Consider the following 19,079-nt stretch of genomic DNA (forward strand, 5'->3'; position numbering starts at 1 on the left):
TACTAAAGCACCTTATACCACCCACCACTGTGACCTGTATGCTCTAGTCAGCTGGCCCTCGCTACATATTCGTCGCCAGACCCAATGGCTCCAGGTCATCTACAAGTCCATGCTAGGTAAAGCTCCACCTTATCTCAGTTCACTGGTCACGATGGCAACACCCACCCGTAGCATGCGCTCCAGCAGGTGTATCTCACTGATCATCCCTAAAGCCAACACCTCATTTGGCTGCCTTTCGTTCCAGTTCTCTGCTGCCTGTGACTGGAACGAATTGCAAAAATCGCTGAAGTTGGAGACATATCTCCCTCACCAACTTCAAACATCTGCTATCTGAGCAGCTAACCGATCGCTGCAGCTGTACATAGTCTATCGGTAAATAGCCCACCCAATTTACCTACTTCATCCCCATACTGTTTATATTTATTTACTTTTCTGCTCTTTTGCACACCAGTATCTCTACCTGTACATGACTATCTGATCATTTATCACTCCAGTGTTAATCTGCAAAATTGTAATTATTCGCCTACCTCCTCATGCCTTTTGCACACAATGTATATAGATGTGTATATATATATATTTTTTTTCTACTGTGTTATTGACTTGTTAATTGTTTACTCCATGTGTAACTCTGTGTTGTCTGTTCACACTGCCATGCTTTATCTTGGCCAGGTCGCAGTTGTAAATGAGAACTTGTTCTCAACTAGCCTACCTGGTTAAATAAAGGTCAAATAAACAGCTCTGGTGGCAACAGCTCTGGTGGACGTTCCTGCAGTCAGCATGCCATTTGCAAACTCCTTCAACTTGAGACATCTGTGGCATTGTGTTGTGTGACAAAACTGCACATTTTAGAATGTTATTTTATTGTTTAAAATGACACTGTTTAATCAGCTTCTTGATATGACATGCCTATCAGGTGGATGGATTATCTTGACAAAGCTTAAAATCCTCACCAACAGGTATGTAAACAAATTTGTGCGCAAAATTTGAGGGAAATAAGCTTATGGAAAATGTTGGTGATCTTTTATTTCGGCTCATGAAACATGGGACCAGCACTTTACACGTTGTGTTTATATTTTTGTTCAGTGTAGATAAATGGGTGTAGCCTAAACCGAAAATATATATGATTTATTATTCCCAAACCAGAAGTCGTGAAACTGAAAGCGAACCACTGCTTTTAACCAGGGCAAGGTGACCGGAAACATGACCGAATACAAACAGTGTAGCTATTCCCTCCGCAAAGCAATCAAACAAGCTAAGCGTCAGTATAGAGACGAAGTAGAGTCGCAATTCAACAGCTCAGACACAAGAGGTATGTGGCAGGGTCTACAGTCAATCACGGATTACAAAAAGAAAACCAGCCCCATCGCGGACCAGGATGTCTTGCTCCCAGACAGATTAAACAACTTCTTTGCTCGCTTTGAGGACAATACAGTGCCACTGACACGGACCGCTACCAAAACCTGTGGGCTCTCCTTCACTGCAGCCGTCGTGAGTAAAACATTTAAACGTGAACCCTCTCAAGGCTGCAGGCCCAGACTGCATCCCCAGCCACGTCATCAGGGCATGCGCAGACCAGCTGGCTGGTGTGTTTACAGACATATTGAATCACTCCTTATCCCAGTCTGCTGTTCCCACATGCTTCAAGAGAGCCACCATGGATCCTGTTCCCAAGAAAGCTAAGGTAACTGAGCGAAACGACTACCACCCTGTAGCACTCACTTCCGTCATCATGAAGTGCTTTGAGAGACGAGTCAAGGACCATATCACCTCCACCCTACCTGACACCCTAGACCCACTCCAATTTGCTTACCGCCCCAATAGGTCCACAGACGACGCAATTGCAACCACACTGCACACTGACCTAACCCATCTGGACAAGAGGAATACCTATGTGAGAATGCTGTTCATCGACTACAGCTCACCATTTAACACCATAGTACCCTCCAAACTCGCCATCAAGCTCGAGACCCTGGATCTCGACCCCGTCCTGGGTACTGGACTTCCTGTCGGGCCGCCCCCAGGTGGTGAGGGTAGGTAACAACATCTCCACTCCGCTGATCCTCAACACTGGGGCCCCAAAAGGGTGCGTTCTGAGCCCTCTCCTGTACTTCCTGTTCACTCACGACTGCGTGGCCATGCACACCTCCAACTCAATCATCAAGTTTGCAGACGGCACTACAGTGGTAGGCTTGATTACCAACAACGAAGAGACGGCCTACAGGGAGGAGGTGAGGGCCCTCGGAGTGTGGTGTCAGGAAAATACCCTCGCACTCAACATCAACAAAAAAAATTATTGTGGACTTCAGGAAACAGCAGAGGGAGCACCCCCCTATCCACATCGACGGGACAGTAGTGGAAAGGGTAGAAAGCTTTAAGTTCCTCGGCGTACACATCACAGATAAACTGAATTGGTCCACCCACACAGACAGAGTGGTGAAGAAGGCGCAGCAGCACCTCTTCAACCTCAGGAGGCTGAAGAAATTCAGCTTGTCACCAAAAGCACTCACAAACCTCTACAGATGCACAATCGAGAGCATCCTGTCGGGCTGTATCACCGCCTGGTACGGCAGCTGCTCCGCCCACAACCGTAAGGCTCTCCAGAGGGTAGTGAGGTCTGCACAACGCATTACCGGGGTCAAACTACCTGCCCTCCAGGACACCTACACCACCCGATGTCACAGGAAGGCCATAAAGATCATCAAGGACAACAACCACCCGAGCCACTGCCTGTTCACCCCACTATCATCCAGAAGGCAAGGTCAGTACAGGTGCATTAAAGCAGGGACCAAGAGACTGATTAACAATCTGATGGCCTTGAGATAGAAGCTGTTTAACAGCCACCACTAACATTGAGTGGCTGCTGCCATACATGTAAAAAATGTATCACTAGCCACTTTAAACAATGCCACTTAATATAATGTTTACATACCCTACATTACTCATATATGTATATACTGTACTCCATACCATCTACTGCATCTTGCCAATGCCGTTCTGTACCATTACTCATTCATATATCATTATGTACATATTCTTCATCCCTTTACACTTGTGTGTATAAGATAGCTGTTGTGAAATTGTTAGGTTAGATTACTCTTTGGTCATTACTGCATTGTCGGAACTAGAAGCACAAGAATTTCGCAACACTCGCATTAACATCTGCTAACCATGTGTATGTGACAAATAAAATTAGATTTGTAAATGGGTGTAGCCTAAGCCGAAAATATATATGATTTATTATATGATTTATACTGGTGATACTAATAATGATGTTTATGTTTGAACAATAGACCGGCCTATTTATATGGGGAACTATGAAAGTTATCTCATGCTATGGTGCCTGGAATCTACACCCTCAGCCAACTTTCCCAAATGGTTTTGTTGTGATGGAGTGCTGGTCTGGCATGTTGTGGCTTCAAAGATAACTGTATGATGTAATCCACTAAGCTTACAGGCCAGATAAGTACCCATGACCTACTGGTCTAAAACTGTCACTCTGACGCCATTTCCAGGAGACGGCCACTCAGGAAGGAACACAAACCCCCCTACACCCTAAAAAGGACTTCCTGCTAAGTGTGATGGTCTGAAGCAGGTGACTCTTTCGGCAGTGCAATAGTAATATAAGTCACAGAGGCTCTAACCTGAACCATCACCAGAGACATAAAAAGCTTTACCGAAAGCTGTATAATGTCTTGGGCATCTTACAACAACAAGGGGAGTGGTCTTGCTGCCTCCTCGGTGTACATAAGCCATTCTGATTTGCACCCTGCCTTTATAAGAGGGGATTCATCACAGCCTGAGCTCAGAAAAAGACAGAGCTTACAGAGCAGAGCACAAAGTAACTGTGGGCAGGGCATTGCTGCACAGAGCTGAGGCAGCAACAACAACACAAGCCAGCCTTCTTCTCCAGACAACAGGACCTGTGTTTGGGTTGAGCATGGGACTGCATGGGTCTAAACACCCTCATCAGGCTCAGATTGTGATGCTGGGCCTGGACGGCTCTGGGAAGTCCACCCTGCTCTACAAGCTCAAGTACAACGAGTCTGTCATCACCGTGCCCACCGTGGGCTTCAACGTGGAGATGCTGGAGACGGAGGCGAGGGGTCCGGGGTTGACCGTGTGGGACGTGGGAGGCCAGCAGAGGATGAGGCCCCACTGGAAGCACCACTACCCGGGCACGGAGGCCCTGGTGTTTGTGGTGGACAGCTGGGACCGCAGGCGTTTGGATGAGGCAAAGAAAGAGCTTCATCAGGTCATTATTTATTCATAAAAAACGTTTTATACAACTCAGCCTTATCCTGATGCATGAATGTCAATAAATTACAGGTCATATCCAGATCTATTTCTTGTCATATTAGGCCATGTTGTTATGGGGTATAATAATGTGTATACTGATCTTTTACATCACACAACAGGTGCTGAGGAGCGGGAGTCTAAAAAGCCTTCCTCTGGTGGTGCTGGCCAATAAGCAGGACCTCCCCGGGGCAGCAAGCCCACAGGAGATCACCCACAGGTTGGACCTGAGAAGGGTATGTGGAAATAGGGATTGGTTTGTCCAGCCGTGCTCTGGGAGGACTGGTGTGGACCTGGAGGAAGGCTTCAGAAGGGTTGCCTATATGTTGAAGACTTCACTAAAGCAGACTAAGGCGGATATAAAGAACACAGTAAAACAACTGAAACCCAAAGCCATTACGATGATGACCAAGACACAAGGTCTGGGCTGCAGCTAAGACCAGAGATTATAAAACCCTATCGATGGGTGTAATAATCTCCCTGGATTATTTTGTATTCTTCTTCTGGATTATTTTGAGCAGAGTACCTGATTTAGAATGCCCTGTGTTGGATCATTCTGACCCACTCATTCTTGAATATGGGAACAAGACTCTCCAGAACAAACTTGAGATCCCAACGTATCTAACGCTGAAAGCTATCATTTTGCACGTTTGTTGTATCAAAAACACTTTTGAACAATGTGAATTTCTGCATTTCCTTGTGAATTTTTTATTATAAATTAAAAACCACTCATTGATATTGAAGATGTTACTTTTTAAGGCAGAAATATATGACCAGAATCAGATGCAATGCATTTAGCCCACACAGTTATTTTGTAGACTAATTTATCTGGAGCAAACGGGAATCATGCAAGTATTCAAATCACAAACCCCTAATGAGAGAGCAATATACAACATTTACAGACTTCTTTGGGTTAGAAATGACAAGTTTAGACACAGGTTTATACCAAATACACTGATTGAGAGATCTCAAAAGTGTGTGATATCTGTGGATTAGAATGATAAACATGTCCCAAAACAGTGCTTCCAATAATGAAAGCATGTCCCAAATATTCCATTAAAAAAGGTAGAGTTCAATTAGAATTGGCTCTGTAACATCAAATTAGATTTTAGTTCCATGTTCCACATGATAGAATCTAAGGCAGTGAGTGTTATTTAAGGGACACAACAATTTGTAGATGAAACTCGAGAACTTTGCACTTTAGACAACTTAGTATTGCCCTGGAAATATTAAGTGTTAACTAAATGGACCTCGAGGTATGTATGCCTATACACAATGAAGCTCACTATAATGCACAACATTGAAAATAACATATTTGATGGTGTCTAATCTTACTTTCGCCAATTGTAACAGTCATAGCTAACGTTAACGACCAACGCGTTGACTTACTGTTGTAACGTTACTAGCTATGCGCTTACAGACTATTTTGGAGGGGGAAACTATTCTGGGCATCGTTAACGTTAATGTATTATTTAAATAAGTTAAATAACAGTTTTGACACCTGACTTCGGCAGTTGGTACCTAGCTACATTTCTGATTGTTGCCATAGTGACTACTGTAGATAGTTTCAGGGTCCAGAAGGCAACACAACTGGTTATTTATTAATGATGGGCAGCCCCGATATAGATAAAAATATCAGTATAGGACTAGTAACTGTTTAGGCCTACTAACACGTTACCAAAATGCACTGATTGACAGATCATAACAGTGTGGTGGTCTGAACTAGCTGCGAACCACAGAGCGACCTCGTGAGGAATAATAACCTATTTCGCGAGACCAACGAGTGAGCAATAACGGGAATTCCCCGCCCTTCCACCCAGAGCGAGGCTGTGTCTCTACCACCGGCATTCCCAGTATGCACCGCGGACAGACCAACAAAAAATTGTCCGGTAACTGAAAGGCCTGAGAAAAAGAACTCGAAAGGAGTAGCTGATTAATTTCAAACGGTGTTAAAACATAGATAAGATTGCTAACATGTCTGACAACGAGAAACTAGACAACCAGCGACTGAAGAATTTCAAGAACAAGGGTCGCGACTTGGAGGTGAAGTATCTGATTCCGTCGAGGGGTCCCTTTTCATATGCGCTATTTTGGGGCTGCGCTGTGTGACGTCGTTCGTAATTTTCATGGTCTGGAACTTTGCACCCAGACCAAACCAGGCCTTATCTGATCGTCAAATAGACCAAGGCCTTTCTATCAATGCATACGACTTTCTGAACCAGAATAAAAGTAATCCACAGCACGTGAAACCTCCCCAGCTAACCGAGCTAGCAAACGACTTCCAGTTCAATCTAAGCTAAACTGGTAACTAGCTAGTCTACAGGCCGTGATAGCAATGGTACACTAACAAACACGCTGTTCTAGCTAGCTATATTTGCTATTCGACAGTCATCTGGAAATGTAGTTAGGTAGCTGTCTCAGACAACCCATCCAGTTTGTAGTTGACATACTTAACCACATGTTTTCGAGGGGATAATGTGGTTCTCTAAACGAGATTCGTATCCCCTTCGAACGACTGCGCTAGTCAGCCACCTCCGTGGTTTGGATTAGCTAACGTTAGCTAGCTAATTATGTAGTTAGCTAGCCAACTAAAATGTACCACTCCTCCCCGGCTACAGCTTGCAAGATATGTAATGTAGTTAGGTAGCCAACCAATTTACACGCAATTCAGATGGTATATATCCTTGTAGCCAGTAAGATTTTAAAACTGGTACCTACCGTTGGCTAGCTAACTAATTACCTCAAATAAAAAATTACGCAGTAAAAAACTCAACTATACTAGCTAACGATAGCTAGCTAAGTTGATCTAGCTAACGTTAGCCACCCACCTGAGTTTGTCAATTTAACTTTAGCTTCGTAGTTGTTCCAAGTGTCAAATGTAATGGTAAATGTTAGCCGATTACTAGTTGGCAGCTTCTTTAACTAAACATATTGAATTATGTCTAGTTAGCCAGTACCCGCTGTTGGTAGCTAGCTAGGTTACTAGCTAACCTGCTAGCGTAGCTCATCAAAACAATGGCGGAATGTAGCTGGTCAGGGTCCCTTTGCAGGCCTTGGCAGACCCATAACGAAAGTTATAGCCATTGTGAGGTAGACGTTAACATTACATTATACTAATCAGTGTTTTCCCTAGCTTTGGAACACAACATCGGGGGGCTGTGTTTGGTTGGACTCCCAGAGTTGTGAATCCTTCTGATGGGTGGCGACAGAAAATAAACCTACCACAATATGTAGAGTTCCTAGAGATTATACACATGACTTTATTGATAGGAAACGTTTTTTTTGCTGAAGGCCGCTATATTGTGGTAGGGTTATTTTACATCAGAATGATACACAACTCGGGGAGTCCAACCAATATACAGGCTCCCGATGTTGTCCCAAAGCTATTTCCCCCCAGACCGTTCCGGACTGGGTGCAAGGGCACCACACCAACACCCAAGGCATCTTCAACTTAACTACATTTTTAGTTTAAACTAGTGGAAGCTAAATTATTATAGGCAACCGGAACAGATGATAGAGGAACACATATACTAGCTGGTATTATGTTTAAGCTAGATGAGAAAAAGTGCCTGCCTCTTTTTAACGATGATGTAATATGGCTAGTCAATGGCAGGGGCATTGTTTGCAGTGTAAACAAGAATATTGCTTGCATAACAACTAACATACATAACTAGGCTATATCGCACCACCACATGATGATAGGAGTGCTGATCATATTTGAGTGATGTACTGTCTGCCACTTCACTGTGGAGTGGGAGTATAAGAAGGAAATGGGTATGGCCCTTCTCGACAGAAGGAAGAATTTAACTTCGTACTTTCACTATATCATCCAATCATGACAAAAGGCAAAAGTATTTTATGACAGCAAATGACTTAATTTGTCCTTATAAGAAATGTAATGTCTGTCAATCAGGTGCTTGAAAATGGTCCCTCGTATTACCACCCATTATTAACATGAGCCCTTGCATACAAAACACCAGTAGTTGAGATCTGTGTTAAGTCAGTCTATGTAAATGAGGTCTGTGTTATGTGAGTGTGAGCTGGTGATTTCAGGCAGTGGTATGGCAGGCTTGTTCTATCACTGTGCCATCAAAGCTGTGGATGAACAATCTGACTCTGAACAGCTCTCACAAATACACATGATGCCGTCATCTCATCATATTGGGAGGATAAACATCTCATTTATGTTTTGCGTGTGGATTGTGGAAGTATCAACAAATAATCAGGCATACATACAGTGTATATTTGTACTAGGCTAATGTATGGGTTTTCTCCGCTATAGACGATGAGAAGACAGAGGACAGAGGTGGTGGTGGAACTCCGCAAGGTAATTGTTCAACTTATTTCCTTTAATCTATGTCAGACGAGATACAAATGCATTTCAATCAGGGTATCAAAGATGAGTTTAAAGGGATACTTCGGGATTTTGGCAATGAGGCCCTTTATCTACTTACCCAGAGTCCGATGAACTTGTGGGGGCCATTTTTATTTCTGTCCTGTCTGATGGTAGTTTGAAGCCAATGCTAAGTAGTGTTAGCGCAATGATTGGAAGTCTATGGGTATCTGCTAACATCTCAAAGTATCCCTTTAAATGCTTGTTTAATAGTTGAGCCTTTTGTCATGCTGATGCATGTACGTTAAGACCACTTTCTTGCCCTGCTCTCTGCAGAACAAAAGGGACGAACACCTGCTGAAGAGGCGAAACGTGCCCCACGAGGACACCTGCGAAGACTCTGATGCCGACGGAGACTTCAGATCGGTACGTTCTGATTGGCCCTCTGTCATTTTCCTCTGTGATCCTCCAGAGAGCATGGCTTTCTTTCCTTCCTTGAAGTAATCACTGGTGTGATAGGGATTAACAGGTGATTTAGATATATGGTGAAGACCGAGTTCCTAGAACTGTTAGCTAAAAAGATATCCACATGCAATCCAAAACAAATGGGAGGGGACCTCTTGTTGCAATAAAATATGAACAAAATAGGACTATTAACTGTACTGTATTCTTTTATAGTATTTTTTTAAAGGATTTGTAATGTACAATGTTTGGCCCGTGTTGACATTCCTCTCGGGCTGATTAGTGTCTCCAGGCACTGCCTGACTAATCACCCTGAGGTGTGGCCACAATGCAAACAAACCATTCCGTTTCCACTGGCCGTGTTTGACATAGGCAAAATAAATTGTTCCCTTACCAAGTACCTCCTTTTATCTTGCAGCAAAACACTTCTCTTGAAGCAATAGTACAAGTAAGTGCACTTCCAATTTTGAAACATTTCTTAGACATGGATTTGCTTCCACAGTATGTGATTCCCTGTGTGCTGTTGTTGCAGAATGCCACAAGTGATAACCAGGGAGTTCAGCTGAGTGCCGTGCAGGCTGCAAGGTAGGAACTCTCTCCTCCTACACCCGGCTCTGCTGGTTGCCATGGTGATTCACACTCAAACATGGTTCCAAAACCAATCTCTAGAATGTTGTGGCGTGGCATGTTCTGGAGCATAGCCTTCCAATTATTTCATAGTTTCCGGCTAACGTGCTAGACTTAGTTCTGTGGAATTGTCGCTGGTCTTGTGTAATCATTGTGAGATTGCGTTGTCTTGCCTGGAGTCAACAGCACCGGTGTTGTGCAACAACTCAGATGTTTACATTTCACATTCCTTTATTTTATGTTTTGCTGTGTCTTAAGTGCAAGTATGTGTGAATAATGGACATTTTCACCCTGCAGGAAGCTGTTGTCTAGTGACCGTAACCCTCCCATAGATGACCTGATCAAGTCAGGCATTCTCCCCATTCTGGTGCACTGTCTGGACAGAGATGACAAGTAAGCAGGGCTTTACTTTGTGTTATAATTGCTCTGTGTGTTATATAATAGAAGTGGTTGTGACCTAAGCAGTGTTGCAGTGAATGTAATCTAAGCGTCACTCCACTGAGATTGGATCTCTTTGGATGATGATAAAAGTATGTTGCAATGCAAATGTTTTCATAAACAGATGTGAGGATTGTCAGAACCACTGACGGATGGAATAAGAACCCTTTCCATCGCACTCCTTTTCCCCCTCTCTATCCCTCCCCTCTCTCCACCCTTTCTCTTTCTACCTCCTCCATCTTATTTCACATCTGCCTCTGTCTCCAGTCCATCTCTACAGTTTGAAGCTGCCTGGGCTTTGACCAACATTGCATCAGGAACCTCAGAGCAGACCCAGGCAGTGGTCCAGTCCAGTAAGTACCAGCTTACAATATCAGCGCCACCACTGCCAGTACATTCTGGGGGCTAAGTGGGATTTTCTATTATCATGCCTACCAGATGTTGGATTTGTAGTTTGTGCCCCTGAATGACAGATTATTTGTAGTCTTTGGTGATGGAGTTAGCTATTAAATATTAATTACAGCATTTCTTCTCCTGCAGATGCTGTGCCACTGTTCCTGAGGCTGCTGCAGTCTCCTCACCAGAATGTGTGTGAGCAGGCGGTCTGGGCCCTGGGAAACATCATAGGTGAGTCTGGATCCTTCTCTGTGTGTCTGGGACCCTCTAACAATAGCGGCTGATTGTGGGAATGGCTCAGGGATTCTCTGTTTGTCTCAAGGCATCATCGGTGAGAGTTTCACAAACAATCTCTGTTCCTAGGCGACGGCCCCCAGTGCAGGGACTATGTGATCAGTCTGGGCGTGGTGAAGCCCCTGCTCTCCTTCATCAGCCCCTCTATCCCCATCACCTTCCTCCGTAACGTCACCTGGGTCATGGTCAACCTCTGCCGCCACAAGGACCCACCGCCACCCATGGAGACCATCCAGGAGGTAAGAGAACTTTCTCATCCTTCAGTCTCTTGACTGTTGATCAACTCATGATGATTATTTGTTTTTAGTTGTTGCCTTACATCCCTTTGCGATTTCTTTATATAATGAGTTATGCTATATAAGTTGAATGAATAAAGTTGTGTAATTATTAAAGGTAGACTCAGCAACATGCTGAGAAATTTATGAAAGAACGAGATTATGCTCTAAAAATAGCCCTAAGATCCAAATTAGAGCATTACAGACGTAGGCTTACCATGTTGAGAAATAAGGTGATGAAAGAAATCAGACAGGCCAAGGCAAACTTTTTTAAATTAACATAATTGGTGAAGCAAAGGGAAATTCTAAAATGTTCTGGGAGAATCTAAAAAGGTTAACAGAAAAACCAGAGTAACACTGCAAAAAAGACTAGAAATCATGGTGAATAACAATCTAACATAGGATGCAGTCGACATAGCAATATCCTTCAATTCCTACTTTATTGACTCTGTCAGGGTACTGACACAGAACCTCTCCACTGGTTTCTTGGGCTCAGTGCTAGTGAATGATGCTCAACCTGCCTTCATCATAAGGGAAGGGAGGTTACCGAGTCAAAGGTGAACGAGGTGATTAGCTCACTAAAGAACTTTAAAGCCAAAGATGTGTTTGGGCTGGACTCTACCTTTCTTAAAAACTACAAAGAGTCACTCATTGGCCCCATTACTAAGGTCACCAACACATCTATAGGTCTCGGGGTGTTTCCAAGGGTATGGAAGTCGGCCATAATAACCGCCACCTTTAAATCGGGTGACCCTGCTGACGTGAGTAACTACATGCCCATTAGTATACTACCTGTGCTGTCGAAAAGTGTGTAGCAGAACAATTGATTGCCCACCTCAACAACAGCCCCTTCACATTACACTCTTTGCAGTTTGGCTTCAGAGCGAAACACTCCACAGAAACGGCCAACTGCTTTCTTCTGGAAAATGTGAAGTCCAAGATGGACAAAGGGGGCGTTGTTGGGGCTGTGTTTCTGGACCAAAGGAAGGCTTTTGATATGGTTAACCATGAGATTCTCATCACAAAGTTATCCAAGTTCAACTTTTCCCCCCGATGCCTTGAGATGGATGGAGTCATACCTTGAAGGCAGAACTCAGTGTGTCAGAGTGAGCAATGAGCTGTCGCCCACTCTTGGCTATGATGTGGGCGTGCCCCAAGGGTCAATACTGGGGCACCTCCTGTTCAGCCTGTACATTAATGATCTGCCTTCTGTCTGTACTGGGTCTGAAGTTCGAATGTATGCAGATGATACAGTGGTATATGTGCATGCAAAGAGCAAACAACAAGCTGCACAAGAACTCACTACTGTAATGGTCCAGGTTACAAAGTGGCTCAGTGACTCGTGTTTGCTACTCAATGTGAAAAAAACTGTTTGCATGTTCTTCACAAAGAGGGCAACAGATGCTACTGAGCCAGATGTCTATGTGTCAGAGGAGAAGCTCCAGGTGGTATCTGATTTTAAGCACTTTTACTGAAACTTTGATTAATGTGCACTGTCCCTGTAAAAAATAAAATGACCTCAAACTCAGATGCAGAAAGTTAACAGCATAGTGGGTCAATTTCCACAACTCAGCTCGACTTTTTCATATTTTAACGGACACCCCCCACCAAATGGCTGTTTAAACATAAATATTGTCCATTTGACACATCTCCAGTGGGAATATCCTATTCCTGTCATTTTGTTGGCATCTCTCTCACCAACTCTCTTGCTCTCTCCCTCTTTTCTCTCTCAGATTCTTCCAGCTCTCTGTGTGCTGATCCACCACACTGATGTTAATGTGAGTTCCTCAATCACTGATTGTATTCAGAAAGACAACCCGATTTAGTAAAAGTTTACATTGATTTCCCCCTTTTTAATAACCACAAGCAGATATTAATGCATGATCTGTATGTTGATGAATTAGTGAATGTTTTGTTTTTGGACCTGTGACCCTGTGTGTTGACCCCTGCAGATCCTGGTGGACACGGTGTGGGCTCTGTCCTACCTGACAGACGCGGGCAACGAGCAGATTCAGATGGTCATCGACTCGGGCATTGTGCCCAACCTGGTGCCCCTGCTTAGCCACCAGGAGGTCAAAGTCCAGGTACGGAGACACAGAGATGCCCGTGGAGAAACAGATCTAGGATCAGCTTAGCCCCCCAAGTCTCATCTTCAACGAGAACTGTCCGTAGATCACCGTCTAGGATCAGCTCCATTCAACTCAGTGGGGCTCAGGAAGACAGACGCCAACCAAATGGAATGGTTGCTTTTGTAAGGAATGAGCCGTGCGAGACCATAGCTGTGTTTGCAGATGTGATTGAATCAGATAGGTGTGTAAGCAATATGGCGGTGACTTCTCTATGCTCATTAGAAGAATAGGTAGAGCCATCACCACATCACTTACCCATATCAGTTACCTTCAGGTCTGCAAAAACTGAAGGGGGCGGGGCAGGGGGTTGTTTTCAGTCAGGTACTTGGAGACCTGTGCACTGCGGTGGTTAGGGTTTGGAGAAGAGCTCTTGTCCTGAGCTGCAGTGTTTTGATCTGAGATGGGTTCCTGTCTGGCCGGGTGGGTCCGTTGGGCGTCTGTAAGTCAGTTACTAGGGTGCTTTATGAGTAGTGAGTGATCCTAGGGTGCTTTATGAGTAGTGAGTGATCCTAGAAGGCTTTATGAGTAGTGAGTGATCCTACAGTGCTTTATGAGTAGTGAGTGATCCTACGGTGCTTTATGAGTAGTGAGTGATCCTACGGTGCTTTATGAGTAGTGAGTGATCCTAGAAGGCTTTATGAGTAGTGAGTGATCCTAGAAGGCTTTATGAGTAGTGAGTGATCCTACGGTGCTTTATGAGTAGTGAGTGATCCTACGGTGCTTTATGAGTAGTGAGTGATCCTACGGTGCTTTATGAGTAGTGAGTGATCCTACGGTGCTTTATGAGTAGTGAGTGATCCTACGGTGCTTTATGAGTAGTGAGTGATCCTAGAAGGCTTTATGAGTAGTGGGTGATCCTAGAAGGCTTTATGAGTAGTGAGTGATCCTAGAAGGCTTTATGAGTAGTGAGTGATCCTACGGTGCTTTATGCGTAGTGAGTGATCCTAGAAGGCTTTATGAGTAGTGAGTGATCCTACGGTGCTTTATGAGCAGTGAGTGATCCTACGGTGCTTTATGAGCAGTGAGTGATCCTACGGTGCTTTATGAGTAGTGAGTGATCCTAGGGTGGCAACACATATATTCTAAGTGATTTCAATGGGTCTTTCTCCATTCTGATTGTTTTATACTGTTCAATTCAACATCATTTCAGCATTTTCTGTGTTACCTGCGCTCATAATTTCCACGCTGCCAAGTAGGGCTGCACAATATGGGCAAACAATCTAGGCCTTATTTTTAACCAAATGTTGCAATTGTGATTTGACTTTCGATTTAGAGAAACAAGTTGGAATCATGGAAATAGATAGATATTATTCTAATTAGAATATTAATAGTGGGCACTTTAAATACAGTATTTGACGTGACATCGAATTAAATTGCCAGGGAGGAGTTATTATGACAGGGTAGGAACCAAAGTGTTTTGTTTCCTAGGCGACCCTATTATCTTTAGCTGTGTTGAATGTTTTCGCTTCGCGTCTTCATGCTTTGCGTATTCCTTCTTGATTTAGAAGATACTGTTGCACAAACATGACGATTTAGGTTTACTCGGTCACTGGTAATATCAGGCTGTATAGCTATTTACGTTTGCTCTGACTCAGGTTTTTGGAAAACGGCGCCAATTGGGATGACTCAAATAGCGAAGTAAACTATAACAATGGACGCTAAACACGGCATATCACATTAAACAAACAAAAACATTAAAATATCGTAAAAACCCAAACCAGTCCGTGCATCAATACCAGTATATTGTCAAATGCGGTATACCGCCCAGCCCTAGCTGACCCTAGAGATCATACTGCTCAGGACTTGAATGGGTCTTACTCCTGGCCCTGATGCCTTGTCTGGTGGTTACTGTGTTGATATTCATACTCAAACATTCTTTGGGTGGCGGTTGGTTTGCTTACTTTAGTTAGTTGCATGAATGTTTGTTGATGCTTGTTGTTTCTATTGACTGCTATGTGAAACTTGATTGTGTGTTTCTCTCTAGACTGCTGCACTGCGGGCGGTGGGCAACATAGTGACTGGAACAGATGAACAGACCCAGGTGGTGCTCAACTGTGACGCCCTGGGACACTTCCCCGCTCTCCTTACACACCCCAAGGAGAAGATCAATAAGGTAACAAACACACCATAATACATACACTCTGCACTGCTTCACCTTGTCACAGCACAGCAGCTGTGTCAGTGTGACTGATCATGCTGGAAGTGATGAAATCAGAGACATGGTGCTAGTGTGAATGCTATATGAATGACAGTGAATGGGGATATAACTATTAGTTAGGTACTCGCATCATGGAAGAGCCGGATCAAGGAGACTTCAAGAAGCTGATGGAAATTGCAGTTTGAGTAGATTTTGGGGTGGTCTGGGACGGTGGGTAGAGTGTGAGTGCGTTTGTGTGTGTGTAGTATTTGTGGGTGAAGGGTAGTGGGTGCAGAAGACCCATGGGTCTCTGCTGATATCGGAGTGCATCTGAGGCCTGTCACTCAAACAGAGGCCCCTCCCTCCGTGACTGAGCCAATGATTAGGGCCTCACGACCGCCCCTACCCTGTCCCCAGCACCCCATCTCGACCAGGGGCCACAGCTCTGAGCAGGCCCCTGGAGTCTGATCTAGCTCAGTCCACACACCTTTGAATTCCACGTGTGAACTCCTCACCATTTCTGCAGTCCTCCTGACACGCATGCATACACTCTAGCACACACTGACTGTTTATTCAGTCTCTGTAAGCCCTGCCTCTCGTACACTACACTTGTGTGTGAGAGTAGTCACACTGGAGTAGTGAGTAGAAGGAGTAGTCACACTGAGTGCTGCTGTTTCTTCTCCCATCCTGCAGGAGGCAGTGTGGTTCCTGTCCAACATCACAGCAGGCAACCAGCAGCAGGTGCAGGCTGTCATTGATGCCAACCTGGTACCCATGATCATCCACCTTCTGGACAAGGTCTGTTTTATCACTTTCACTGCTTCATTCATCTCTTCATCAGAGCTTTCTCTTGCTCAAAATGAAGCAGTGATGAGTGTCATATTGGGGAAATATTCATTCAAATGTTTTTGCAGGGAGACTTTGGAACACAGAAAGAAGCAGCCTGGGCCATCAGCAATCTGACAATTAGCGGGAGGAAGGACCAGGTGAGCTCAACTGAGGCCTACCCACTTTACCACATACACCTCACCTGACATCCATACACTCAAATAATAATATATAATGTATTTTGTAAAGCCCCAAGCTGACCCTTCTCCGGTCCTGTAGGTGGCGTACCTGATCCAGCAGCAGGTGATCCCTCCCTTCTGTAACCTGCTGACAGTGAAGGATGCTCAGGTGGTGCAGGTGGTCCTGGACGGCCTCAGCAACATCCTCAAGATGGCTGACGACGAGGCCGAGACCATCGCCAACCTCATCGAGGAGTGTGGAGGTCAGAGCCCAGCCCACTCAGTTACCCCTCAAGCGTCATTGTTCCTCCCAACTGTTTATGTTGAAGTACAGTGTTTGTATCTCAGTGGCTGTGTAGATTTGACTGCTTGAACCATCTCTCTTCCCTGCCCCTCAGGTCTGGAGAAGGTGGAGCAGCTCCAGAATCATGAGAATGAAGACATCTATAAACTGGCCTACGAAATTATTGATCAGTTCTTCTCATCTGATGATGTAAGTCAGAGCTCTAATATGACCATGTCTTGGTTGGGGAAGGTACTGCATACTACATTGTGGGGGATGTCTTATTGGTATGGATTGAGTTATTGTCTCATGTTCAGATTGATGAAGACTCCAGCCTGGTTCCGGAGGCGATCCAGGGGGGAACATACGGCTTCAATTCCTCCACCAACGTGCCAACAGAGGGGTTCCAGTTCTAGAAGGCATCTCGGGAGTCTGGAGTTTTGTTTGCGATGCAGCACTCTGTTCAACATAAAACAAATTAGGAGAGAAAGAGAGCGAAAGAGTGTGAGAGAAATTAGATCCATTGTGCTTGGCTCGTGGGATCCGTGGCTGCATCTTATCTGAGAGAAAATGTGTTGATTTCGTTTGGCATTCCAGGGGAACCAGCCCAAATGAAGTTTGAGATGGCGAGTGGGTGTGAGTGAGTGGCTACATGTTGCAAAAAACAAACATCTACATCGAATGCGTTGAGACACGCCGAGTAACTTCCATGTTATTGGAGCGGTCGAAAAAAACGGAAAACTACTACAATGACGACAAAAAACGCGATGTCAGCCCGGGGAGAATCAAATCCTTCAAAATCAAGACATTGAGGCAACAAACACAAAAGGAAAACCAACAAAACAAGCGTAAGATGAACCATATGACAATTCTGCGGTCCTCCGACCGGAGGGGGCGCCACCTCCTGTGCGCCCATCCCCCAATCGGCCACGCCATCAGACGTGTGTGTGAATGGACCCATTGTGTATGAATGTCTGGACTCAGTGCTGAGGAGCCAGGTTCATCTCCTCCAACCAGAGGCCCTCGATGGGGCATCTCCCCCCCTCCCCCCGCGGCGGTGGGCAGGGCTAGAGTCCAGCGGGCGTGTGCAAGAGAATGGACGAGTGCCGTGTGTGCGTGTCTGGAGTGTGCAAGAAGACTGGATGTGAACGCATGCAGAGAGAAACAAAATACACACAACATAAGAGTAACAAAACCGAGAAGCGCAAACGAAGGAAAATACGAGAAGAAATTCTGCCTTCTTATGAGGCAGATACAAATCCCTGAAAGGAAGAACTTTGGAAATGAAAAAACATGTAATCACAAGGGTTTTGTTGTTTTTAATTTGTATTAATTGACACTGGACAACGCTAGGTGGAGCAGCGGGTGCATTGTAGTAAGATGCATTTGGTGGCTTTTCTTTTTGCATCCAGTGTGTACAATTTTTATTTTCTGCTTTTACTTTCATTGCTTATGTGAGGTGATTAATAAGGATCATAATTCCACCTCCCCACATTAACCATACCTTTGCACCAGATCTGGGTTTGATGCTGTGAAATTCTGACATCATCATTATTGTCAACCAAATGACTTGTGTACTCCCCTAGCATGATTTAATGTTTTTTCTTTCTCTTGAAGCGAAAATCACTGCTTTTGCGGTATTGTTGCCATAGCTTTGACTTATCACAAGGGGAAATTAAAAATTGCCATTTTATGTAACTTTGATTCATAACCTTTGCATGTACTAAGCTCTAGCACAGTTAATTTGAGGGGTTATTAGTTTCTTTAGGCTGTGTACACAGTGTCATTTTTTATTTTTTTTAGTAAACTGTGCTGTTTAAATGTTACCTGTCTCCCCCTACTGACTTAAGTTTCTGATTTGAAGATAAATCTGAACAGTTTTGCACATGTACTGCAGAGTGAGAGGCCTGAAGTCGTTCAAAAGGTGTGATTAGACTCATCAGACCTGCTAACACCTTCAACAATATGCATCATCCAACCACAAGCTTTGTTTTATATTCAGTAGTAGACATAATCAACTCACGTTGAGACATTTTTAGGGAATTTGGAGGAAAACTTTTTTTTTTTAGTAGTAGGGGTAATAATTATTCTGTCTGGGTTACCCCTGAATTGGGGAAAGGTAAGTATCGGTGATTGGACCCCCTAGCCTCGACAGGGTGGCTCAATGATAAATGTTGAGCCTTATTCCTTGACCTAAGAGAACTCATGAACAAGTTTGCTGTACCTCCCAACCCCTTGCTCCTGCCCCGTTTTCCATTTAGGTGCCCAATTTCCCCCCATTTTTCTTTGTGTTAATTTTTGAAAAAGACTGTAGAAATTGATTACACTTTGGTCATCATAACCTTCTGTTGAACATAGTTTTTTTTTTTTTCAGCATTCCTTGTTAGCAAATATGTGGTTTCAAA

At 44.3% G+C, this 19,079-nt stretch overlaps 2 protein-coding genes across 2 annotated transcripts; both read left to right on the plus strand.

Moving 5' to 3' along the window:
• The first annotated feature begins 3,658 nt into the window (after positions 1 to 3,658).
• LOC115136860 (ADP-ribosylation factor-like protein 14) lies at positions 3,659 to 5,022 on the plus strand. Its single transcript, XM_029672710.2, has 2 exons — positions 3,659 to 4,252; positions 4,416 to 5,022. The coding sequence occupies exons 1-2, from the start codon at positions 3,938 to 3,940 to the stop codon at positions 4,728 to 4,730; spliced, it is 630 nt and encodes a 209-aa protein (XP_029528570.1). The 5' UTR covers positions 3,659 to 3,937; the 3' UTR covers positions 4,731 to 5,022.
• A 1,084-nt stretch (positions 5,023 to 6,106) lies between these two features.
• LOC115136859 (importin subunit alpha-3-like) lies at positions 6,107 to 17,181 on the plus strand. Its single transcript, XM_029672709.2, has 17 exons — positions 6,107 to 6,336; positions 8,576 to 8,620; positions 8,963 to 9,052; positions 9,507 to 9,536; positions 9,621 to 9,673; positions 10,013 to 10,108; positions 10,421 to 10,506; positions 10,694 to 10,780; positions 10,913 to 11,082; positions 12,852 to 12,896; positions 13,071 to 13,202; positions 15,232 to 15,360; positions 16,078 to 16,182; positions 16,299 to 16,370; positions 16,492 to 16,654; positions 16,790 to 16,884; positions 16,992 to 17,181. Exons 1-17 carry the CDS (start codon positions 6,268 to 6,270, stop codon positions 17,088 to 17,090), a joined length of 1,566 nt encoding a protein of 521 aa, XP_029528569.1. The 5' UTR covers positions 6,107 to 6,267; the 3' UTR covers positions 17,091 to 17,181.
• The last annotated feature ends 1,898 nt before the right edge of the window (positions 17,182 to 19,079 follow it).

The sequence above is a fragment of the Oncorhynchus nerka genome, linkage group LG11 (genome assembly GCF_034236695.1).
Source record: "Oncorhynchus nerka isolate Pitt River linkage group LG11, Oner_Uvic_2.0, whole genome shotgun sequence".
Lineage (NCBI taxonomy): Eukaryota > Metazoa > Chordata > Actinopteri > Salmoniformes > Salmonidae > Oncorhynchus > Oncorhynchus nerka.